Genomic DNA, 27,482 nt, shown 5'->3' on the forward strand with positions numbered 1-27,482 from the left:
AATTTGTATCTAGGAGTGGTAGCTGAGCCTTATAGTTAAAGATATTGTTAACGATTTGTTCATCACACTGAAGATACGGGGTTTGAATTCCCACAGATGTCCAGTATTCATACCTGTTTCTAATGCTTCTTTTCTTGATGTTGCTAAGAGTGAGTGAGTTTAGTTTGCGCCGCACTCAGCAGTATTCCAGCTATATGGCGGCGCTCTGTAAATATTGAAGGCTGGACCAGACAATCCAGCAATCAACAACATGAACATCAATCTGTGCAAATGGGAACCGATGACATGTCAACCATGTTGGAAAGCATGGGTTGCTGAAGACCTATTCTACCCCTAATCTTCACGGGTACTAAGAATGTAAAGCATTGCCAGGTATGGAGTCAACATGCTCACTCATGGTAACTTACTTTATCTTTGTTGGCCTTTTTACTTATTTATGATGAAAGTTTTAAAGTTTATTTTGTTATGTATATTTCTTTCCTGGTTCTTAAGATAACACTTCAATGGTTGCAGCCATCAAGCAGCAGTCAAGCTGCAGAGCTGTTGGCCCAGACAGGTGCAGGGAGAACTGGGTTTATTGGGTTTGGATCTATGGGATCACCTGCATATGTCCCAGCCAGTGAATCATTTGATGATGTTGATAGCAGTCTGGACTCGGACTTCAGAATGGTGCTTCGAAAATTATCCAAGAGAGACAGTACAACCAAAATCAAGGTGGGTCGCCAAAGCTAGTGAGAATGATGAAACCACAGTGCAGTGTCTTAATATTGGGAAATATGTGAATCAGTAAAATGTGTCACTGGCATGAAAGTTTGAATTTCTTTATAATTTGGCTAATAAAATCTTGAAAATTTACCTACCACTCTAGTATCATGTTGTTTGTGAAGCTGTTGATGATCATACTTTGGTTTGTTATTCTTTCATTCACTGGTACACTAATGAGCTTTTTCTTCTTCCAGGCTCTTCAGGAGTTTGCAGGACTTTGTGAAGAAAAAGGAGAGGAATGCTTGAAAGGAGTTCTGCCATTCTGGCCAAGAATATACAACAAGATGTCCATTGTAAGCAGGATTTATGATTGCTCCTCACAAAGTCTTGCTTTCACGTACTTTCTAAAGAGTGATGGAAAACAACCACTGTCCACATATTTTAGAAAACTGTATCCATATTCACAAAGGAAGTAACTAGTTGATAAATTGTATTACAGCTGTTACATAAATGAACATGATTTAAAGTGCTGTGACAAGCAACATAATAACTCATATTTATATCATATTATTCAGACATTGATAAGACTCTGCTTTTAAAAGGGGGAAGCATGTCTGGTGTATCATAGTTGTTGAACACCAGGTCTGCATATCCTCTGATTTTGGACCCCTCATCCAGGTTTAATACAACTGTATTGCTGTTCAAAGCAATAATAAAAACATATTATTCACTGTGGAGTAAATCTAAGCCACCAGGTCTGCATATCCTCTGATTTTGGACCCCTCATCCAGGTTTAATACAACTGTATTGCTGTTCAAAGCAATAATAAAAACATATTATTCACTGTGGAGTAAATCTAAGCCAGTTAAGGTAGAACTGTTCCACAGACATCATTGCTTTGCAGGATGTCGATTATCGGGTGAGGGAGGCAACCCAGCAGGCCATGACGACCCTTGTATCCCGTGTACGTCGCAACATTGCCCCCTACCTGAAAAGTGTGATGGGAAGCTGGCTGCTGAGTCAGTGTGATACATACCCAACTGTATCAACATCAGCCACTCAGGCCTTCCAGTCAGCCTTTCCTCCAACCAAACAGACAGATGCCATGGACTACTGCAAGACAGACATTACTGAGGTATGTGGACATTAGGTGAACAGCTCTGGGTGAACAAATTCTGTATTTGATCATGAGATGTTGTAATGGTGATATATTTATTGCTATTAGTAAACAAGATCTGAATTTTGATATGTCATATTGTCAGTGTTAGTGTAGCTTAAATTATCAGATTAACACATGTTTGAAGAACTTCACTCCAGTGGCAGTGAGTAGCTCCACCTTGGTCAAAAGCTATGACTGTAGTTAGTCTCATCAGTAGTGAGTTTGACATGAAGTACCAAAATCATATTGTCTGTTGTTCCAGTTCTTGGTGGATAATCTGACCTCACAGACACCAGCTACTCTCAGTGAACCTAGGTAAGTTGTTAATAATGGAGACATATCCCATGTAGCAAACAGGACGGGTGGGTGGTGTGGGGATGGGGGTTGTTTGTGAAGGGGATGGGGTGGGGTGGGGGATAGGGGATGTTAGCTTGCGGATACCTACACTTTGGGACTGTGTAGTTGAGATGTTTGTGGCTACTTCCTGCTCCTTCTTAGGGTGATTCATGATGTTTCAATCACCTGAAGAAGGGACAAGGAGTATCCCCAAAACATTGTGCTATACAGTAAAGAAGTTGTCATCCATATACTCATCGTATATCTGCGTGTAGTTGTTCTCTGAACGTGTTGGATGTCTTCAAAAATGAATGTGTAAAAATATGCCAGACACATCCTTTCTGACAGTATGTTTAGCAGAAAGTGCATCCAACAAAATTGATCACTGTGAGAGATGATTATCTCCAGGACCAGCACCCAGGAGGAAATGGAGACCAGATACAGCCGCGTTGTTACATCATCCTTCCTGGCACTGAGGAAGTTGCTGTTGTCCCTCCCTGCAGCTTCATCCGCTGGTCTCACTGGACACATGCAGGGACTGTTGAAGGAGGGAAAGTTCTGGAAACACTCCAAATCCAGTGTCAGCAGTGTAAGTCTTATAGAAACTATAACCACTTCACAATCATCACTCATGATTCCCTCATTCTCAGGCTTAGTATGCTTCTAGTCGGCTTGCAGTAAAAACAAGAGGATCATGTAAATTTTGATGTGTGGCCATGCTGATTATGTGGATGGTATTGTATTCTGGTGGCATTGTTCATTGATAATTATTTACCAAAGCTGGGAACTTGTTAGGCTTATTTCAGCACTTTAAGGCATTTGTTATATTTTTCATTATGCAATATGTACACATTTATGATGTATTATTTAGTATCTCCAATCAAAATTTAATTGAGTGATTTTATAATATTTGTAAACAGCCTTTCAAGTTAATATTTGGTGCCATGGTTATAATGTTTTAGTGCCAGTGCTATAACAACTGCTTGTGTGGACTTTACTACTGTGTTGAATACTCAGCCATGTTAAATGTGTCACAGATCAAGAGTGCCCAGTATTCATTCTGTGCCAGCCTGTGTCAGATGTTGCCAAACGTTGCTCAAGAGTACATCACCAAGTTGTCTCCCCTTATATTGCACAACATTGACAGTTCAGATCCAGTCATCTGTTCAGCTCTCTGGGAAGCTGTCCTCTCTTTGGTCAAATTCCTTCCTGTGAGTTTCCATGGTTTCATTATTATATGCCAGTGCCCACCAGCAATACCTTTCAGGCTTACAAATGAATACGTTATGCTATTTAGTGTTTAAGTACAATTAGAAGTTACGTTTAGTGCTTCACATGTTGATACACTTATATTTATGCTAACTTTATTGTCATGTCCCTGACTACATATTTGATTTCACTCCTCATTTAGAAGATTGGCTTTCAATTGTGAATTGTAGTCCCTGTATAAATGATTTTGCCAAATACAATTGGGAACTAAGTCTGCAGCATTGACTTAAAAAGTTAACCCGATACATGTCATGAACTTAGGACTTGCTTGTTGTAGGATTCTTGGAATCATGTGTCATGGACCAAAGCAGTTTGGCCCAAGTTACGCACTTTGCTGGAAAATGGTTGCCATGGCAATGCTTCAGTTATTGGCCCCAGTCTTCTGCCACTCTTGAGCCAGATTCCAGGAAGTCTGTCTGGAGAGTCCAAGAAGTTCTACATGGAACTATTCACCTGCTTCAGGACTGGGTAGGTTGTGCTGTTGATTTCTTAGCTGACTGGGAAAGGGTACAGTGCTAACAGATTTACAGGTGTCATAGTGGCATACAGTATGCATGGACCTATCTAGTAGCAATTATTCTTTCCTGTGAAACTGTGATATTGACCTTTGATAATGTGTTATGTAGAGAATAATGAATGTAATCTGACTTGCAACAGATGGCAATTTGCCAGCAGCTCTGCATTTTAAATCTAATTATTGCTATTTTTCTATCACTTACTGAAAGTACTGGGTGATGTTTCTTAGTAATCCAGGAAATGATCTTACGTGTGAAGAGGTATTAGTGAAGAAAATATACTTATTTTTAAACTTTTTCAGTCTTACAATTTGCACTTCTTTCTCTCTCTTGCTTCGAAGCTGAGTGGAATGAATGAGAACTTTTCCATGTCACTTTTCCTTGTCACTTTTCCTGTGTTTTCCAGACTGCTCTCCCTATAGCACAGGTCCCAAGTCCCACGCTGAGTGATCATTCTTCTTCTTGTCACACCACTTGTTGTATTATGAGAGCTCTGTTTTCCTTACAAGTTAACATGAGAAATATATCATGGGTTGTTTTTGCGCACAGTGTAAACAGCAGTGTAAACAGTGGATCTTTCTCGGATCCACACTTATGTCTGAATTGTAAACCAAAAGTCACAGTGTTCTGTAATCTGATTATTTGAAAAACGTGATCAAATGGGATTTCTTCTAGCATTGTTCTGGTACTGAACATAAAACTTGTGAGATTCCCTGGGAGCTATTGTGCCAAGGAAGCCATGGGGTTCAGGAGCATCCACTCCCTGGGAGCAATTGCGCCTAGGAAGCCAAGGGGTTCAGCAGAACCCATCACCAGCATAGGTGCTATGCTAGTTGGATCCGGGATCCCTTGTTCATTACTAATCTATGATTATCTTTAGTTTATACAGTGTATGCCGTGAGTGCTTTTTGTTGTTTACTTTGAGTAATCTTTGACCAGCTATCTAATCATGGGATCAGGCTCGGGGAACATAAACAAACCAGTGAACAACATTTTTATCTTACCGAAGACCTGAATTTTAATTTTGAACTGTTTGAAGCACTTCTTTTGAATGCGAGGCGAATCACCTTTTTTGCAGATGACACAAGGTAAACAGATTTAGTGTTATCTCCCTTCCATCAATTTTCAGTCGCAAAACATCAGTAATTTTCGTGCTTGATGCGTGATTCAATGTTATTTGAGGTAAAAAAGTTCTACCATGAAGCACCCGAAGAGTTCGGAATTCCCAGCGGTGTACATTAAAAATAATACAATAGCACTTAGCCAATCAGAAAGCGACATTCATGTGTGAGGCAAGATAAATTATGTTGTTTCTTAGCAGTACTTAGAAAGACTTTATCTACTCTTAGAAATGAAAACGGGAAACGGGAAAGTACAAGTGTTCCATTATTTCCTGAATTTCACTCAGAGTGCAAAACATACCTTGTTTTGGAAAAGAATTAAGGAACACTGGTACTTTCATGTGTACCCTAATTTGTTTCCATGAGTACATTTGGGGGTCAGGCCAGATTAAATGGAAGCATCACGAATAACACAACAACAGTCGTGTCGTGCCCCGTTTATCCGAACGCTTGTGTTTTTATTGAAATCGTCCGGATAAGAGAATTTTCGGATATCTGAATCACAGGTCATATGTACAAAGAAACGTACAAAGAAACGAACATAGTAGGCATCAGATATAATCTTTATTGATTACACAGTGCATTATATCAGTGCATACAAATTTCAATGTCTCATACCTGTTCATGCTCGCTTGAAAAAGTCTGTCAGAGCCTTCAGCACTGGCTTTGTAGAATAGCGAGTAACAGTTCAAGGTTCTCACTGTCGCCTGCACACTCGTAATAGCTAATCAGCTGATCAAGGCAAACACGAGCTTCCTTGTGTGACATGGGTGGGGGAGGTGGCACTTGCTCAACTTCGTCATCATCATCAGCCTCGCTGTCGGAACACACTGCTTGGAGGATGTCAGTATCATTCAAAGACTCGTCGGTCACTTCGTCACTGTCGACATTTTCAAGATCATCGGCACTGACAGTCACAGTTGCAACTTGTGCATATGATCGAAGTGCATCTCGAAGTTCCGACAAGGCCATGTCTTCACTTGATTTGATAATATCCACATGACGAAAACAGTTTCGCAAATGTCTTTTCGCTCACAGCTGTCCAGGCTTGCTTGATCATCCGGATTGCAGTGCGTATGTTGACAGCTGGTGTCTGGTTCGTGACAATACATTCAATGAAATGCCTCACAACAAGCTTGCGGTAATGTGCTTTGAAAGCACGGATTATGCCGGCATCCATCGGCTGTATGTGTGCAGTCGTGTTGGGCTGCAGGAAGTGTAATTTGACATGTGTCAGCTTCACATTGTGGGTGTGTCTAGCTGCGTTATCCATCAATAATATGACACGCCTCCCTCTCAATCTCATCGGCCTGTCAAATGATAGTAACCAATCACTTAAGAGTTCTGAAGTCATTAACGCTTTGGCATTGTTCCTGTACCTAACATAAACTTCCAGATTAAAGTCACTACCAAAACAACGGGGACGCCTAGCCTTGCCAATCACAAAGGGTTTGATTTTTACTGAACCATCTGCATTTGCACACAGTGCCACGCTGACTCGTTCTTTGGAGCGCTTTGTACCACTGACAGGTTGAAATGCAAGTGTCTGATTCGTTGCAAGTATGAAGAACAATCCAGTCTCGTTTACATTGAAGATGTCTTGCTCCTCATAGTGTTCAAGCGCCTTCTTTAGATCTTCTTGACCCTTAATCGCAGCTTCTTTATCAGCACTTGCTGCAACGCCTTCATATTTCCTGCTTGATACACAATATCTTGATTTGAACCGTGTTAACCAGCCACGAGAAAAAGTCTGTGATACCCATGCTAGCTCCAAAAGCACATGCTTTTTCAATTACCATTAAGTCATTGACGGGCAAATTTCAACTGGTCACATCAGAAATCCAAAGATAAACTGCTTCTTCCATCTTCTTATGTTTAGCATTCCAAGCACGTGCTAACTTTCTAGCCATTTTCATTTGTGTTTTAGAATTCTGTGTCGAAGTGTCTACTAAGGGTTTCTAGGCTTGCTGAGGGATACTGTTAGTAGTATAGGGAATGATAGTTCTGGACCACTTTCAAGAAATGTCTCTACAAAGCCTTATTTAATAAATAAGGCTTTGGTTGGGGCCTTAGATCTTGCTACTATTACCCCTACTACAAAAAGGTTGGGTGTCTATGAAACAGTTTACTGTGTATTGGTTGGAGGTAAAACTGTGCCGTACGGTACGATCAATAATTCTTCTCTTACAAACCCCCTACCCAGCCCATCCCTCAAGTAGTACAAGTTAGGTTCGTCGGCTTTCATATCCACTTTATCTATGTTGTAAGTTTTGACTGACCATATAGGATCGATGGCCCGCTTACGGCTATCGCCCTCGTGTTCCCCCGGCTGGTATAGATACCTCACCCCTACTACTTAACGTCTGTGCCTATGCCACGTTTATATCGATGAAACAGTTTAATGTGAACCGCCTACGATCTCTTTGGTGTTCATAATAAAGGCTTGCTGGGCTTTTTGTATTCCCTGTGCTATGTACTTTTTTTTCTCGTCCTCGCTGATAGCAGACTTACGAGACTTGGATCGAATATCTTGTTTCATTCCGTTATATTTTTTGAGTTCAGAGAGGATTGAACGAAACTCCTCTTCTGAGATCTTACTGTCAGAGAGTGCCGTGGAAATTCGCTCACTCACTGTGTTCAGCTTTGCTTCGGCCAGAACCCTGATCTCGTCGTGTTTCAATGCCTTACGATTAAGTCTGCGTGATACTAACTTAAGCGCCAACCCTGCCAACCCTGCCACCCCTGCCGTTATTTCAATACCTAGCACTATAGGTGCAGCCACGATGGTAGCTAACAACCCAACACCTGCCGCACCTAGTCCCATGCTGGTTGCCATAAGGGTAGTGTCAGCCCCGTCCACGATATTGAAAGCTCTATTGTACTTTTTACATAGTGCTTTCCGCGTGTCACGGTCTTGTTCTAGTTGACGTTTCACATCACATAACTGCCTCAAGCGGAACCCATCTACGGTTTCCAGCGTCTTCGCTACTTCCTCTACGACTGGGTACAGACCCATCCTATAATATATATTTTGAAAGATATTTTAATTGGGTTTCAGTTAAAAATCTATCAATGAATTTAAAGTCTATAATTTCTAGACTATTAGTCAGGGTAATAGGTGAGAGGCTAATAGAATTTTCTGGTATAAAATAAACCCCAAGGAGGCTTATTAAGTGGTTTATAGGACCCGTGGTATCCTGTTGTATAACAATACGACAATATTTGCCTTTGTGTATGCTAAACCAGCTTATTACCACCCCGGGTAAAATTTGGTGTATTATTGGGGGGTCTCCATTGTCTGAATACTCAAAGAAGACTTCTATGATGAGTGTGAAAGGGGGGAATATTATTTCAGGATTACTAAATGTTAATTTATTTTCGAAGAAAGCCGATAACCCATTTTTGCTAGTTCTTATTAATCCCCTCTCCGGAATGAAATCCCCGGGCCAGATACCGTTGTTCCTAATCTTAGAGATACACCCCGATTCAGTTAATGTGATATAAGGTGAGGTGAGTGTTAAGTTGATCAGCCATTTAGGCTCTTTAAAATCTAATAACAACACCCGTCTGTACACGTTGTCTTTGAATTGTAGGATGTATAATTCACCTTCCTCACCAGGCTGATCGAAGCCCTCCGTATCTCCTAGGTCGTTAAGTGTAGTGTTGGGACGATGACTGGTCATTATTATACTATTACGATATAATTTCCAACTGGTTTTCTGATAATAATTCAGGGGTGAACTTCATACCCATGAAGTGTATGTTGGCAGGCAGGAAGATATTGGTTAGTGATATCTTGTATAGGGTATAGTAGTATAGGGAATGATAGTTCTGGACCACTTTCAAGAAATGTCTCTACAAAGCCTTATTTAATAAATAAGGCTTTGGTTGGGGCCTTAGATCTTGCTACTATTACCCCTACTACAAAAAGGTTGGGTGTCTATGAAACAGTTTACTGTGTATTGGTTGGAGGTAAAACTGTGCCGTACGGTACGATCAATAATTCTTCTCTTACAAACCCCCTACCCGGCCCATCCCTCAAGTAGTATAAGTTAGGTTCGTTGGCTTTCATATCCACTTTATCTATGTTGTAAGTTTTGACTGACCATATAGGATCGGTGGCCCGCTTACGGCTATCGCCCTCGTGTTCCCCCGGCTGGTATAGATACCTCACTAGAGCCCTGTCTGGTATCTGTTTCTCCTTCCCACGCAATGGAGCGGCCGACTCTGCAACTATTGATTTTAGTTTGATAGCGTCTGCCGGTTTCTTACCGGTGAGACGGGTGACTTCATGGTTGATTGCCGACACCACCTTGGGTAACCTCGTGACCCATTCAGTCGATCGTTTTCCAGGGGTGGTCATCTCCCTAGCATACTGATAGCCGAACAAGCGCTCAGCCAAAGTCCTATTAAATCTCTCAACTATGGCTTGGCTGCGATGGGCTCCGGCCGTGCCACGCCTGACCTTTGTATCGTGTTTGGCTAGCAGTTGTGACACGGCACCCATGAACTCCCGTCCGGGGTCAACTTGCAGCTCTGTTGGCCACGTCAGTGAGCTGCGTTTGTATATGCGTTCAAATCCTCTGGCTACCTGGGCCGAATCTTTCGTGGTCAAGGGTTCGGCTTCCTTGTAACGACTGGCTACGTCCACTACGGTTAAGGCATACTTGTACCTCTTGTCGTGGGGTAGGAACAGTAGGTCTGCCTGGTGAACGCTATTAGGTATGTTAATACCGAACCTCCTTCTAGGCACGTAGCGTGGTGCCGGCAAATAGATCTGCCACAGGGCTTGTTTTTCAAGCCACGCTTTGGCTTCCTCCGGGGGTACTCGCGCTATTTTAGCTAGCTTATCTACTGCGCTAGCTCCTTTCCAGTACCCACGCGGGCTGTAGTAAATAGCCTCAAATTTTTTCATGTCCATACGCGTATGTGTTTATCCCATCAATAGCTATCCAACGTTTCGTGTCCATAGGCGACAGGGACGTCTTGTTTATAGTCAGTCCGTATATCTTATGTCCATCACTTCTAAGTGTGTTCATTTTATGTCTAAAGGTACGGGTCTTGAACAGGGCTTCCTTGAATCTGGCGTGTTTGATGTGTTGTTTCACCACATACTTCTTAACCCCCTTAGCCTTCCGGATCTCACTATTGTCGGCTTTCAGTATGGAGTACATCTTAGGTCTCAAACCTATGTACTCGGCTATGGGCGTGCCAGCACACTCGTCCTTCATTTTACCTAGGACCTTTTTATTTACCGTACTGTGTAGGGCATGGGTCTTAGGGTAGTCGCTGGTGTCGTATAAATCGAGGTGTTTTTTCATGTCCTCGTACACGTCCTCGGTTCGAATCTCCATCAGCAGGGAATCCGTGTCAGTGTATAGTACTTCACACCTGTCGCCGTACTGTTTCTTGAGCTCGTTGTAGTAAAAGTCGTACATCAGGTGTTTGGATAAATCGAGGATGCTCATCCCCACGTAAACAGGCCGGTTGAATTTTATGTGGCTTTTCTTCATGTGTATGGCAACCAGGTTGTCTGTGAATATTTTATTACGGTTGAATGCCGGACTGGCTATCAATTTCCTGAGCTTGTCTTCCTCACTAGATCTAACCAGCTTCACGGTCACGCGTTTCCTCAGGTTCTCCATAGTCTTACCAAACACCGAGTTGTTCATGAGCTTGTAGAGATTTTTCTCAAAATCACTGGTGGCTTTTTTTCGTAGGTCTGTGTTCATTCTGATGTAGGGCTCCATCCATGGGCTCTGGTCGAACATGAGCACCCTGTGTATTTTGGTCAGCCTCATACCCAACGACAGGTACAGCTGTAGGTTACGATAGTGAACGATGTACTTGGTCTTATTCATTAAGTTAGGCACGAGTTTTTCAACGTCTGTCACACGACCACCTGACAAGTTATGTTGGTACTCAGACATCCAGTCTGGGTTAACCCTCATACGTTCGGGGGCCAGGGGATAGCTGTTGTGTGATGTGTGTAATTCCTTGGGATACTCTAAGTCAACTTCGAGGATATACCCTTTGTTCGAATCTGGTGCGACCCCCATAACATCAACGTGGGGTACCCATTCGAATCCCCCTGTAGGTAGATACTGGCTCATGGCCCAGCCGTACAGGTTGTTTGCGTCGAGGTAGAGAATGTGATTGGTTGGTTTGTTAGGATCGTAACCTTTCACGTATTGATTATTTGCTTTCGCGTATCGTTTGGATGCCATGGAAATCCCACCTCGCAAGCCTTTCTCAATGAATAGGTGCATGTCGTAATCTGTGAGCAATTCCAAATTAACTCCGGTCTTTTTAAGCAAGGCGTCCCACGACAGACCTGGGCTGGTGTAATACCATGCGGGGTCGAGTTTATACTGCTTTAAACACGTCCGCCGAAACGTTTCAAACACGTCGGCTAACAGCAGTACATCTGTCCTCAAGTACAGGTCGTGATAATCACCCAGGTTCTTACAACCCAGTTTATTCCATACGTTAGTCGCGTGCGAGTAATCATCTCGTGAGACGGACGCCTCATTCAGCTTGCTATAAAAGCAGTTAATAGGGGGTAGTCTGGTCTCGGTGAACTTGGCCCAACTATCCATATACTCATAGGGGTACACACCCTTCCTCATAAGCAGGGGTCTAGTCTCGGCGTCTGTGTATCGATCGGTGATAGGGAAGGTATTGTTGGCCTTGACCAGACTGTCGAGTGACGACAGGAGGAACTGAAACGAGTCAATGAACCTAAGTCCGTTTAAGCTGAAGGAGATGTATCTCTCCATGTTGTTGGGGATGCACGTTATATTACCATCGATTTTCGCGATGGCCTGCATGATCAAGTGTGAGTCGTACCCTCTCAAGTTGTGAAAGACAACGGGGATGTTTATTGTCTTAGGGTTGATTTTAAGCTTGAGGTTGCACGCGTTGTGAGCGGCGCCTCTATACTTACCAGTTATGTGGCAGTGATCTCTCACCGAATCACCGTTAAGTGGTGAGTCGCACACGTGACAGTTAGTGCTACTAGCGTGAGCTAGCCTGTCGGCTCGGGTCATACGCATGGGAGCGATTCTGTACAATGTATTCCTAATAATTTTTTCTTCCTCCTGCAAACACTTTAGAAACCTTTCAGCCGCGTCAGGGCCCCTATACACTACCGGAGCTTTCGTTTCCCCGTCACAACGGACGACAATGTATCCAAACGAACAGGCTTTATGCTCTTGTGTCTTGTGGGTGAAGGCACCACTGGGAGCCTCGCCGGCGGCAGCCACTAAGGCTTCGAAGTCGGCGTATATGATATAAGGTACAGACATTTGGTTCTTGTGGTTACTGAATTTTAGGATATTTTCACCTTCCTTAGGCATGTCGACTCGTATGGCCGTCTGCCCCACACCTTGACAATCATCCCGGTGGGATTCTAATAAATCAGCTCGACTGAAACCGTGTAGGCATCGTACACAAAAGTGTTTTTCCCCAACGTGTTTCGACTGGTCGTGCAACAACCGACTGAGATGTTTTATCCACGTGTAGTGATACTTTTCACCTCGCTGGATCATGAATATATTGATAACTTGGTAATCCTTCACCGGGCTGACCCTGTGTACTATTGTTGTGTTACCTTCGTGCCCAAAGACATTTATAGCCAGATTATTCTGTTTTTCTACTTTAGTGATCTGGGATATTGGGGTTGGTTCATCTATACCATCCCAATTAAGCCCATCGTCTTGGGGATAGCTAGAAAGCCTATCTGAATGAGTGTCAGCTGGAAATAAGGCTGACCTGATAGCTAACCTCAGGCAATCGTTTCCTCTATTCTTAACGTTTACTATGGCATGTTTTTTCCTATAGTAGGGAGGCAAGGCTAGGTATGACCCACCTCTGAACGGCACGTAGTTAGCTATGTCTAGATAGACATTATCGATTTTATCTACAGCCCACCCGGACCCCAAGTGTGTATAGCGTTCTAGGTATTCTCGTATCTGCTGAAAACTGGTATCGATTGATGCGTCAATGGTCTCTGCATGTGTGACGACCTCTTGTTTACCTCGGAAGTAAGGCTGAACATACTCAGTGGTACTCCCAACCTGCTTATCGAGCGACATTTTCACTGTGATCTGAAACTTGATACTTCCTAGGTTATTTAGTTCCTGGTTGATCTTATCAGCTATCAGAGGCTTGATATCTGTAATGTCTATGTTTCTATCAACGCGCATGCGCCAACCTCTCAAATAATTGCCTACGGCGTGCTCAGTGCGCACGAACTGTAGGTCAATAGCTCTATTCTGTCGTAATAATTCTACAAGCTGTGGTTTTCTCATACGAGAATACCCACCTAAACCCAAATCGTGTGCCTCGGTTTTCAGTTGTTTTACAGTGGGAGGTTTTGCTACGGGGGCATGTGATAACAATGCGGTTAACCCGACTCTCCCCAGGTTTGAATAACCCGTGTGTCCAAGCTGTTTTGCTTGAGCTTTTAATTGTTTTACCGTAGGAGGGGCTTCTAAACCTAGTAATCTCAACAATGCTGACTTCCGCATTCGAGAATACCCGATGACACCTCTCTGTTTTGCGACCTTCTTCAGCTCGCGTACAGTAGTCATTGTGTTTACACCTAAGAGAACTAATGTCTAATTGGTTCACAGTAACCTTATTAAAAAATATATTTCAATCCTGTATTTTATTTGACATTCTCGGAAGTCTTCTATCAGCGAGGTATCATGTGATAACAATCCGACTAACCAGTTTGAATAACCCGTGTATCCAAGCTGTTTCGCTTGAGTTTTTAATTGTTTTACCGTAGGAGGGGCTTCTAAACCTAGTAATCTCAACAATGCTGACTTCCGCATTCGAGAATACCTCTCTGTTTTGCGACCCGCTTTAGCTCGCGCACAGTATACATAGTGTTTACACCTAAGAGAACCAATGTCTAATTGGTTCACGCATTGGAGTCTATCTTGAGCAGTCGCCTACGTTCTTTTATGTAGCCCTTTTTATTCTCGTAGATGAGTTGATGTCTGACTACGTTCGCTCCATGAGCTTTACATAGACAGTAGTTAGGACTTCCCATATGGAAACAACAGAACCCCTGATTCCTGCATTTCCTACCACAGGCCTCGGTCTTCCCCATAAGTATGTATTCGCATCGGTATGGAGCGGGTCTCATGTTTACTTATATAGGTATTTTAGTTTAATTGCTTCGCAACCAACGCAGTAGCTGCTATACCCAACACTATGAAGACCAGTTCACGATTCATTTGTCCCTTGGATGGTGTGTAGTACTGAGCGAGTGTGGGTTTATTGAGCGGTTCCAATTGTTTACCAGTTAGTAGGTAGTATTCTTTCATTGCTTCATCGACATCGTTGAATGTTTGAACGGCATGGTTTTCACGCGTGAGTTGTTCGTTAATAAAATCGATCCTCTGGAGGCGTTTTTTAGCGTACTCGGCCTGTGCTCTTTGTAATTTCTCAGTAGCGAGATCGTGTCGCTTCCTTTCTTCCTGTATTTCAGCCGCGTGATCATCTCGTAGTTTCGAGAAGAGGAAATTACTCCCGGAAAATGCCAGGGCATTCACTAACGCCCCACCGACCATCATAGCTATCGTGGCCATCCCTATATTTATTTCATTATATTATCAGGTATTATTCCTTGTTTTACTAGGATGTCTTTTGTGGCCATCGCCATACCAAGGTTCATTATGAGCATACCCATATCCTGCAGGTTGAAATCTAGCTTGATAGTTGGTTGTTTAAGCACCATTTTAGTCAACCGAGCGTACCCTACGGCTAGACTGGCGACCACTGTGGCGTGGTATGCGTCGTTGACGAACGTTTTCCCCTCAGACATTATGTATATGATATAAAATATTAAAATTATAACATGATATGCGGATCTACAGTGGGGCCTGCCGGCGGCGTGGGGGGTACCCCCACACCCTCAGGGTTTCCCTCAGTTCCCTCACGTGTATATAACCATGTTATAACCACGGCAGCAGTTACGCCTACAGCCAACAACAGTCGGGTTGGGTTGGTCACTTTATGTTGGTTACACCACCGTTTTTTACCGGCAGCTACTCTCTTAGGATTCTTCTGTCTGGTTACTGTTTGTGAAGGGGTCACTTCCCCCACTGGGGTCTCCTCCACTGTTTCCACTGCAGCATCCATCTATACTATTATTATTATTCTTTCTCTCAAATTGACAATGTTTTGCCGTGATAATCGCTGCCGTCACTGGAGCCAACAACATGCCATATTTGTGGTACAGCCCGCAGCTGATAGAGCTCACGGCGTGTTCGATAAAAGGGTCTTTCTCGAGGTCCTCCCACAGGTAAAGTCGGCGCTCTGGTGGAATGGGAAGGAAATGTGACACAATACCGGTGTATATCTGGGTCATAGCCGATCCTATTGTCTTTGTCATTTCTGCTCCGAGCCGGGACTCGTATCTAGCGTACAGCTTATCGATTTCTTCGGCTGACATTTTGTGAATTGTTATATAAATGAAATATATTTTTAATACTAATGGATGAAGACATACCTATGGATGAGATGCCGGGCGCTAGTGCCCAGGCATCCGATGTGCAGGAGACCTCATTTACTAGTTCACCATTGAACCAAGAACTCTTGGAAACAACGGTAAATGATTATTTCGAAAGTTTAAGAAGAGATAAAAACTACGTTGAACCACAGGGTCGATACCATAAGGATTTTTTTATTGATACAAAGGGTGTTCTACGCCTTAAGTCTGACCCAGGGGTTGACCTCTTTAACAAGAGCAATAAAAAACCACTGGCCTTGTCAACTCTAGCCAGCCGCTATGGTGTTGAATTTATCCGTAAAAATCTAAACATGAATGATTACGGTGGTGCAATACCTAAGGCCGTTAAAGAAGATCTGCAAGCTACCAGATCCCACCTCACCACTAGAGATGAAATGACACCAGAGCGTGCTACAGTAGCCTCGGACAGCATAGAAAAACTATTGAGCACCTACTGGGACAAACCGTTACCGGGGTTTGACTTTCCGGTAAGGGAACTGTACGGCTTAGACGAAGCCGTGAAACGCGTGCGTGGAGAGCTCGTGAACAACATGGGGAAACTGAACGAAATCGACGAGCACATCGCTAGGGAAAAAACCAAACTCAACGAAACTGAAAACGATGATATGAAGCGTCGTATCAATAAACGACTACGTGATTTAGAAGACGAGAGACGTACACGATTGGAAGCCGCTTCCTCGAATCGTGAACAGCTTCGATCCCAGATCAGTCGCATTCGGGAAACAATCGATAGAATACTGAACGAGGATACAACTTTAGCCAACAGGATTCGGATATTGTTCCGGGAGCAAGGGATCACCATCGCCAGCATTCTGACTGCATTGGGTTTCATTATATCAACCCTGGTGGTGTCACTGGTGGGAGGAACCCCCACACCTGCCGGCGGGGGAACTCCAAGTGGCGGTGGGGGTGTTAAAGACTGGATCAAAAAACTCGGGGAAGGCCTAGCTAAACTGGCTGGTAAAGCCGCCGAAGCCCTTCCCGGCATCCTGGGTAGCATCGTCTCGTGGTTGTTGAGCGCTCTGTCTAAAACTGCCATGTGGCTCAGTCAAAACCTGTGGGCAGCCATCGTCGCCGTGGCGGGTCTGGTGTACGTAGCGGCTAAGAAATCTTTAACCAAATAAGTCCCAAAGTTACCCCACCAACCACTAGGGCTGTTTTACTATCAATATGCTGCTGATAGGAGGTCTGAACATGGGGGGCCACCTACTGTGGTTGAACTTTAGACTCCGGAGGTGGCGCCACTATACCCGTTTCACGTGGTGGGATGTGTGGGATATAGGTGGTGTTAATATCGGGGTTGATACCCAACTTTTGATCCTTCGTGGCTATGACTATTTTGTTGTTATAACCCACCACTTTTTTTACTCTCAATTGCATATCACTCGGAGCCATATACAACCCCACGCCGAACACGTAATTGACTTTCGATCTGGCGTATTCTAACACGTTTTGGTAGCGTTCGATAGCCCGCGGGAGATCAACTGGAGAATTGATAGCATCCTCAACGTTGGAAACAAACTGTTTCTGAGCGTCGTAAGCAGTTCCCTTACCGAGGATGTTGGAACGCGTCATAGACTGCGCACCCAACAGCACCCACACGTACGTTCGAATCGAGTCGTTCAACCTGACTACCCCGGCACGAGTGAATCCTTTTGACGTGTCCAGCATGAACATTTTCCACCCGTCTGCGGTTGACTGCTCCACTTTCTGGACTGTGAAAGCAACACCACCTTTAAAGTTCATACGATCATCCCTCCATTCATTACTCGACAAAGCAAAGTCCTGGCGTAGTATATCTCGTTTTAGTAAATCATCACTGACTTCTTTCACTGATCGCGCGCCATCATAAGGTATACCCAACCCGTGGTTCGGCCCCGGCAAACGCCAATCCGTCTTCGGGTTTATTTCGAATTCATTGCAAATACGTTCGTAGGCCCGTCTATCGTACGGGTTGTTTGTTGCATCCCACGCTTTGTCCTGTGGGAGGGGGGCGCTGATCTCTTTAAGGATACGTCTGACCTGGTAGTACACGTGGAACTTGAACACAGACTGACTCAGCTGTCCACGCCGAGTGTCGGCCAATGTCACACCACACCCCGTTGTAGCGCACCACACGGCAAAGTTGAATTGATTCTGCCAGAACTGCATAGGGTTGTTGAACCAAGCGTGGACTGCCTTGATGTTAGTCACCGAAAGCTTATACTTATCGAACACATCTAAAAGCTGGGCATTGAAATATAACTCAGGAGCAACCACGATCTTCATGGGGGAGAAATCTACGTCCAGTTTAGGGTAAAATAACATTTTAAAACTCTTATATAATGAGTATATATACTCTAACATGTACATAACACTTCCAGGAATAACGAGCGGTGAGGCCGTTCAGCTGACGCACGCGATCGATAACACGTCAGGCCAACTCGAAGTCGCACTCTGCGATATCACCTACCTACCGCAATGGACTAACATCAATATCAGCAACAATAAGCTGTTCGTCAGTGGAACTCGCAGCCAGATAACTGACGGCTACTACAGCGTGTGCTCTCTAAACGACGAGGTCTTCAAACCCCTGGGAGCCGAACAGTGGTGTTAATCAACAACGGAAGAAACCCCTTGAGGCTCGGCCGACCATTAGCAAGGATGCTCGGTATGTCTCCTGACGAGATAAAACCAACAACAACCGTCACAGGCACGAAGTTACCCGACCTAGTACCGTACCGAGAGCTGTACATTCATCTCGATCAGGTGAGCACAACGTACAACATTCAAGGAGGTCACCCTTCCACTATACTGAGAGCAGTGCCGGTGAAAACTGAGAAATACAACGACGGTAGAACCGAGTCGTTTTCACCACGGCAGTATAAGAAATTAACCCAGGGCAACATACCTGAGCTGACAATATCGGTGTTAGATATAAATCATAATCCTGTAAATATAGGATACCTCAGCTTAACGCTTCATGTAAAATGACCAGTGCACAAGGGCCCGGAGTGAAAAAATGCGTCAATATCGGGATCTCCGACCTCGGAGACACGCGCGGTTTCGACGCTCCCGGAGTAGATGGTACATCGTACGCCTTGCAACTGAAAAACAACATTTACAAACGCGTTGAAATCCCCTCCGGTGGAGCCCTAAGTGATATGATAGATACCACAAGAGCAACAGTCAACACTAAGTACTCCCTTGTCAACACCGGTGATAATAACTGGATAATATACCCATCGTTCGGTGGTAAACTGTTCGACTTAGACGATGTTGAGAGCACTACCGTCGCCCGAAACAAACCATATATGCTCGTCTTCACCGAAGATGACAAGTGGGTGTTGTTACCCGATAACGACGACTGGTTTCTCAATATTAGGCTCGTCTCTCCCTACGTGTTCACGGATAACAAAGACAACCACCTAAACAAAGTCGTGAACAATGGAACCATACTCGTGGCTTACGTCCCAACTCAGAGACGTAGCATAGTCGTCAGCCCACTCGACACTATGGCAGCTCACATGCTATCGAGTAAACCGAACATACAAAACGTGAAATTGCAGTTGGTGTCTGAATTCGAAGGCGTGGTCAGTATACTAGAGAGTCTGCCGGCAAACTCAACATTGATCATCAAAGTCTACCTAGGGGAACCATCGGGGAATGATGTTGAGATAGTGAAAGGGATCAAACTCGGGTGGGTGAAACGACACCAGTATCAAGTTTGCAACGTTTACGTGCGGGTGGGTGTCGGCTCCAACACCAGTAGTATAGGGAATGATAGTTCTGGACCACTTTCAAGAAATGTCTCTACAAAGCCTTATTTAATAAATAAGGCTTTGGTTGGGGCCTTAGATCTTGCTACTATTACCCCTACTACAAAAAGGTTGGGTGTCTATGAAACAGTTTACTGTGTATTGGTTGGAGGTAAAACCCGGCCCATCCCTCAAGTAGTACAAGTTAGGTTCGTCGGCTTTCATATCCACTTTATCTATGTTGAGGGATGGGCCGGGTAGGGGGTTTGTAAGAGAAGAATTATTGATCGTACCGTACGGCACAGTTTTACCTCCAACCAATACACAGTAAACTGTTTCATAGACACCCAACCTTTTTGTAGTAGGGGTAATAGTAGCAAGATCTAAGGCCCCAACCAAAGCCTTATTTACTAAATAAGGCTTTGTAGAGACATTTCTTGAAAGTGGTCCAGAACTATCATTCCCTATACTACTCTGTTCCTTGTATCTACAAATTTCTCTCTTTTCCCCTGCTGAAATGGCATGCCGTTTACGTTTGTTTGGTTGACTTGTCATTTTGATCGACTGACAAAAAAATGTTTCTCAGAGTAATTATAGTGACCTACAAATTGACACGCCTCAAAATGAACTCAGTGTCACCCTGCTACTCAGAGGTTGACTAATCTTCTCACGCTTCAAAGACTGACGACTTCTTTCATGTTATGTCACGCGAGGCCCTTGGTAATCACGTGTGTAAACATACAGTGCTCAGCCATACGGATATACGAGACAAACAATGTACATAAATTGGTGGTTTGTATGTGAAAATGACCGTACGGTTACGGAAACCGGATTTCCGGATAACTGAGTAAGTTTACATTGTGAAGGCGATTTTTCCGGATATCTGACATTTGGATATACAGGGCACGACTGTATTCTGACCATCTGACCAGCACCAAATCCTTCTGTTTACAGCCTGGGTGTCAACAGTGTGCAGCAGAGTGTCATTGAGAGCTCCGCTCTGGTCACTGCACTGTTTGAGTGTTGTCAGTACACTGTTAAGGAGCTTGCAGACAACCAGGGGGAGACAATCAACTGTTTGTTGCTGGACCAGGTAGGTGGCTAACCTTTTTGTTTCCTGGATAGATAAGTGTTTGCCTCTGTATATGCATGGCCAGCAATATCAGTCCAGCACATTGAACATAGTCTGATGTACATTGGGATATACATCTTAAGCATAAATATCAATAATGAATAACAACAGGGAACTACGTCCTGTATCTTCACCATCCCATTTGTCAGCCTTTTATGTGTGAGAATGATCACATGAGCTGACACAGTTTGCTTTCTGGCCTCTACTTACATTGCCAACATCACTACTGACAGACAATCAACACTCAGCTGACCTGTATTACACAGTAAAACTAAACACGCTGCCACTAGGGACACTGGCAAAATAACCAGTGACCTTCACATAGATCCATTTAACTAGAAATCAATAAATAACACTTTACCCACAATACAAATTGAATCCTTACGGTAGTTGATGCTGTTGTTGTGTTCAGGTGCTGCCGATTGTGGAGACCTCCCTGATGGAGACAAAGTCCACTCTGTACAAGACTCCCCTGTACTGTGTGTTTGCGCAGCTCACAACAGCCTTGGAGAGGATGGATAGCGGAATGGCACTGAGCTCCATGTGTTACAGAAACCTGCTGCAGATGATTGAAGAAACATACCCCACCCTTACCAACACCCCACACTTCCACACATTCTCCAGCAGACTTCTGTCTCTTGTGTCAGGGCAACTCAGGCCCAACATGGTCGTCAAGGCCAAGGCAGACAAGGTTAAATTTGCTGATGATTTGGCTGTTGAAGACTTGAAGCTTGGTCCTGTCGACATGGCTGGATCCAGTCAGGTGTTTGTGAACTCTGTGTCAAGTTATGTGTTTACAAAATGTTTACAGGATGAGAGTGTTGAATTTCTAAGTGTCTTTTCAAGGATATTTGATCTTTACAGCTCAAAGGAGATGGTTGAGGAACTGTTGACTATTTCCTCACTCAAAGCAGGGACCAATGTTTACTTAAGTTTTGTGAGTGGTGTTATCATTCCATGGGTGAGCAGGGTTCAGACGTCAAACAAGGAGGACCATGTCATGTGTCTGTTGGATGTGGTAATGGTGTGTCTGTCACAGCTTGAGGACAGTCAAGCTTTAGATATCATGACACAGCTTGCCAAGGTGAGTATTAGCAAGGGCATTAAAGAACGAATTAACACACATTTTTTGTACTCTTTTAACCATTACATATGAAAGACTTGTGGTTAGTCTTAAGCGGAACACCAAATTCATTCTTTAAAAATGCGTGGTTAATTGATACCGATTCAAAGTTTCCAAAAAGTTGTCTGCTTCACTCTCGAGTGCCAATGAAATCATAGACAGGTTACATAAGTCTGTAGCCAGTTACGTCATGTGAAGAAGGATTTTCAGTTAGTTGTATATAAAATTTGCTGATTTTCCAACTTCAACAAAGACATGCCAAATTGTTTTGTTTGTGTCAAATGCTCCTATGTGTCGGGTGTTGGTGTCACCATGGACAGAATTTCCACCAGACCCCTCAGTTTGTGCTAAATATGTTGTGTGTGAGTGCAAAGCGAGCATTGTGGAAGTCTGTATGTGTTAAATCAAGTGGTTTGACACCTACCTCACTTCCAAGATAGAAGATGCTGCTTAGACTTGTTTCATCAAGTTAAAAAAGTTAGAACTACTTACTGGTTCTAGTAAATGATTAATGACCAAAAGGATTTTGCCAACACAGCTTGTAACATCATGATTTCTTCCTCAGAAGTGAGGTTGTGGTTGTGTTGATTATCATATTGACACCCACCTCGCTTCCAACAGTGAAATTGTTATGTTATAAGCAATGTCACACAAAATCCTATTGTCCATCAATCAAATACATATTTTACTACCAGTAGAAAGTAGTTCAGATTTTGTAACTCAGTGAAACCAATCCTAAATAGCATTTCTATTCAGACTGACACATGTTTGCGGCCAGGCGCCACCGTTTCATAACATTGTGGTATCATAGTCATAAATCAGTTTCACAATCAGTTAGATTATGGTTTGTTTTCATAAAGTTAAAAGATCAAAACTGCTTCCTACTCATAGTTAAATATGTTTCTGAATCATAACCAAAAAGATTTTGTAACAGAACTACCAGGATGAATTATATTCATTATGACAACAAGCAGCTTTGACAGAATTGTCTATGAAAACAAGCTGCCTCTCAGAAAATAAGCAAAGCAGGTAACAAGATTAAATGGCCGTAGATTGCAGTTTAAGTAAACTTAATCTCACTGTTATTCATTACACTCCACCACTGAGTCTAACAAAACCTAGTAGAAGTTTGCATCAGGTAACCTTTGAGCGACCAATGACCGTCCAATCAAACGCGAGACAATCAAATAGGTTTAACCAATCAGACAACAGCTACTATTTAGGGATCGTAGGGACTTTCAAAATATTCAGGTCACTGACATAGAACTCTTCACAAACAAAAATCTGCATATAACACAATTATTTGACCTGCTATATATATGCTTTGGGATTTCTGTTGACATTGTTACCATTAGCTAATATTGCCGCAAGATGACATCCTTGAATATTGCCAAAAACACCATTTTCAGCGACTGTTTACTCACCGTTGTCATGGTTGTACGTACGTCGTGTGCGTCACCCGGAAGCGAGCGTATGCTACATAGCATTCGGAATCGTTCGGGTACGAACCTTTTTGAGATAACAAGTTACAAAGGTATGTGCGAATGTGCACTTTCGCGATTTGGTAAGCTGTGTTCTGATTGGTCAATCTCAAATGACGCGACCTCCAACTATGTTTTGTTAGACTCAGTAGTGGAGTATAACGAAAAGTACTGAGGATAAGTTTACTTAGACTGCCGTAGATTGTGAAAACATAGAGCTTTAATTTTTCAGAACAATTGTAGTGATTGCAGGTTTAGACAGACCTATAAATATTGATGTATACTACAGAAACCTACATATTAATAACTCATATTACGTCACAGAGGGACGTCCCTCTGATTGGTTGAAATTTCATTCACGGGAATTGTGCACTATTGTCAAAAAGGTCAATTTAAGGGAATTACATCTGCAAATGAGTTATTTTTCGCAGGTTTTCATTTATAATGATGACAATAAATGATTTGTGCATTTGTACCCCCTAGAGTATATGTGATCTATAATTAAACAGGGGTACACATAATGTTTGTACAACATACATAGAGCAAATGACCATAGGTGAAGCCAGTGAACTATACAGTGATGGGTATTAGGATGTACAATAACACTAACAGTTTAAAGTGATAGAAATTAGGATGTACAAATACAGGCAAGTGTGATTCACAGGATGTTTAGATAAACACTATTGTTTAATGAAATCCATTAATGCACCAGGCATTAGTAAAGAAGAGTCTCTGGTCCCTAGTTTGATGTGGATAGCTTCCATTAATTACTGTTTACGCCAGTTGCTAATGTTCACGGCTAAGATTTCTGTGTCTTGCCAGTTGATGGTATGATCAGGATTTTCAACTAGGTGATTTTAAAGGGACACTGATGCGGAGCCAACGATCTAATTACGAAACCAAGCAGCAAATTGGTCAGCACCCGCTCCCTCATCCGTGACAGACAAAGGGACTGGGCTCCTGTCCACATTAGCAGAATTTCTTCACCCTAAAAAGTGAGGAGGCCAGATGCCCATCACATACCTTTATCTAAAAATACCCATGGCATTCTTTATCTGATTGTAACAAAATATCCCAGCAGTGTAGGTTTTTTTCTGATGCCTGGATGGTATAGTGACTATCCAATTTGATCCTATTTCTGTGTTTTTTATCTCGATATTTAATCATGTCATGTGAAAATATGATGTCTACATACACGTAGCAAGCCATTTGTTTCATATAAGTCCGAAAGATAGCAAAGCTTTATATTTAGATAGTTTTGAGGGGTGGCCCAGCTGTCATAGCAAACATCATACGTAAATTTTGGTAGCTACAGTCCTGGTTTATGATCTATGATCATAAAAAACATACAGGTGATTTATGTGAATTCGTAAATTTATAACAACAACTTTCCCATTGGTAGAGAAATCTGAAAATTTCCTTACATAAAAAACCCCTGATTATACCCATTTACCCATGTACACAGCAAATACCTATGTGCATTTCTTATGTAACAACGAAGTTCCGTTGGTATCCTCGAAACAGTTTCGGCCCAAAAGTGTTTTTAGGCTGCATGCGACACAGAGATTACATCTTCCTTGCTGTAACTTGTGTTTGATGGTATAAACCTACACGTGTTATTTGTCGTCATTCACTTGATGGTCAGTTAACACCAATAAAATTACCCGACATAGGTTCCCATTTGGCATTTCTCCAGTCTAGAGTAAATACTCAACATTATAAATTAAGGTCTGTAGTGGCAAATGTATTGTATGTTATACAATATGTGCATGTAAGTGATGCAAGAGGGTTTAACAACTGAGTTACAAAAACAAACATCGATCAAAAGATTAACCAATAACACACTGATTGATTAATTACTTTCACAGCGGATTTGACAAAAAGGCAGTGTTTAGAGTGTAGATTTACGTAATCTATACTGAATACACCCTGTCGTAATGTATGAGTGTGAAAACAACATCCTTCCTACAAAGAATTAACTGCCACTGCCTTGATTGATGGATTGTTGCTCATTATTGGCTAACTAATGGCGGACATCATACAGTTAATCATACAGTGCTGTCCTGGGTGACCAGTGAGATTATGTATACACCAGTGTGAAGATTTCTCAAACGATGTGTCACTTTTTCGCATATTAGACTGTTAAAGGAGACAAGACATAAAGCAGGATTATTTACCAGCTGCAGATGAATGGAATATCGTTCTTTTATCTGGATATTGACAGATACATTCCTGAACAAGTTAATAGCCTGACATTGTTGTTGTAACTTTCATCTGTCTTAAACTTAATGTTTGCATTTTGTTTTAATTTATTTCTTGTAGCATTCAGCAGAATCCGTATTACAGAAAACATGCACTAGGTCACGAATAGGGTGTGTGTGAAATATGATTCACTTTGGCAATCTATACAATGTTCTGATATTAAAATCATGTTAGAAATTCACTGTAAGTATAAGCAGACCATGTGGGGTTTTTTATTAACTTTCAAAATGCATACAAATGTGACAAGGAACTAATTAGGTTTATAACTTAAAATATAAATAATAATACAAAATATAAAGACCTACACTGACTTTATTATTTTTCAGTCCTAACATGTTTTTTTTTCATATCACTGGCAGATGAGTAAACTTCAAAGTGTTTGATTTGTTTTCATGATAACAAAGTAAAATGACTTCATCTTTGTTGATCAGTCTACACATAAACTATCAATTGGGCATATGGGAGGCTCAGCAGAGATCACGAACCAGTCACGAATTCTGGGATATCATCCGGGTACTCACGGGAGAAAAGCAATAGCAAAAGAAACCACCAGTCCACAGAAATTGCTCCGCATCAGTGCCCGTTTAAGTCTGATTTGTTGACAGGCCTTTGGTACTCTTTGATCTGGATGGCAACAGGTGTGCCAATCCTACCGATGTAAGTGTCACTACAGTTGCATTCCAAGTTGCAAACACATCATGTTGGGTTGGGAGTGATGTTGCTGCTGCCTTTGCCATTGGCATTTAATAAGGACTTCAGGGTTGCACTGGATGAGAATGTGGTGTCTATTATGGCAGTTTTTTCTGTAGTCTGCTGATTTAATGGCTGATGGATCCTACATAAGGAATGTTAATAAGGATGGGAGATGGTTCTGACTTGTCTGGATTAGTCTTGATGTTGGAGATTTGACTTGATGGTGGTTTCCACTAGTTGTCTTGGGTAGCTATTAAGGATTATGAAAGTTGTCTTAAGGTGGTCTAGTTCATGTTGAAGATGGGAGGAGCTGCAGATGGATTTGACACGTCTGAATAAGGTAGATATGACGGCTGTCTTGGTCTGGGTTGGAGCTGTAATGGATGTATTGGCCAGTGTGGCGCGGTTTGTGGTAGATGGAGGTGGTGAGTGATTGTTGAATGGAGATGTCAGGGAAGGGGAGCTGGTGTTGCATTTTCCATCGTAAACTGAATGCGTTGATGTTGCTTCACCTACATCCGCTCTGTGTAAACATGTTGTACAAATATTATGTATACCCCTTTTTAACTTAATTCCCTCACTAATCTATTGTAAAAACAACTCTGTGGGTTCGTGTACATAATATATACATGGGTAAATATTCACTGTCATTCACCTGCTGAATGGGCAGCAAGTATTAGCCCAGGGACATTGTGTGGAAATAATGGAGAAGCTGAATATCCATAGCAAGTGTCTATTATTGAAAGAAATGTCCAATAAAAGACTTTTGTTATGTTTCCAGGGTCTGACAAGTCCAGTGTTGCTGTGTAATCTCATCACCAAGGCACTAGAGATACATGATTCCACACCATCTGTGTCTTCATGGCTGAAAAGTTCTGTGCTGACGGACAGGATTATCTCCCTTGGTGATGACATCTGTAAAATGACCACAGAGAGTTCAGGAAACCAAGACGTCCTTGAACATGGCTGGTCTCTGATAACCCTCGTCCTCTCAGCTAGTGTCAATGAAGGTGAAGTTAATCAATATGCTTAGATGAATACTTGTCTTTGACATCTAGTTTTTGTTCAAGGCAGGATGGGACCCACCTTTCAAGTCTGTAGAGAATATTTATGAGCTGACTTGATCATGACTTATATAGCTTATTCAGGATTATTTAGAGACTGCCATCACTTTGCTTGAGTTTGGCATTAAGCAACAAGCAGGTTAAATCATGATACAATGAAATCATGGTACAGCGTAAAGCTGTTTGTAAAGTTTAGATACATCAAGGAAGAGCTACCATCAAGCTTGTTCTGGATTGAAGTAGTTTCACTGTAGAGAGAATGAACTTTAAATTCTTTTTCAGAGGAAGTCCTCCTTTGGGTACATACATACATACATAGATATATCTATGTATATATAT

General features: G+C 42.5%; 1 protein-coding gene across 1 annotated transcript in view; it reads left to right on the forward strand.

Annotated features, from left to right (window-relative positions):
• The window catches only part of LOC137287573 (E3 ubiquitin-protein ligase listerin-like), a 44,448-nt gene that overhangs the window by 520 nt on the left and 16,446 nt on the right, over nt 1-27,482 (forward strand). The window contains exons 2-11 of the mRNA XM_067819939.1: nt 514-714; nt 960-1,058; nt 1,610-1,840; nt 2,127-2,179; nt 2,609-2,789; nt 3,238-3,411; nt 3,747-3,937; nt 20,343-20,481; nt 20,933-21,604; nt 26,861-27,089. Of these exons, the coding sequence (XP_067676040.1) occupies nt 514-714; nt 960-1,058; nt 1,610-1,840; nt 2,127-2,179; nt 2,609-2,789; nt 3,238-3,411; nt 3,747-3,937; nt 20,343-20,481; nt 20,933-21,604; nt 26,861-27,089 (2,170 nt within the window). The remainder of the gene's footprint in view (nt 1-513; nt 715-959; nt 1,059-1,609; nt 1,841-2,126; nt 2,180-2,608; nt 2,790-3,237; nt 3,412-3,746; nt 3,938-20,342; nt 20,482-20,932; nt 21,605-26,860; nt 27,090-27,482) is intronic.

The sequence above is a fragment of the Haliotis asinina genome, chromosome 6 (genome assembly GCF_037392515.1).
Source record: "Haliotis asinina isolate JCU_RB_2024 chromosome 6, JCU_Hal_asi_v2, whole genome shotgun sequence".
Classification (NCBI taxonomy): Eukaryota; Metazoa; Mollusca; class Gastropoda; order Lepetellida; family Haliotidae; genus Haliotis; species Haliotis asinina.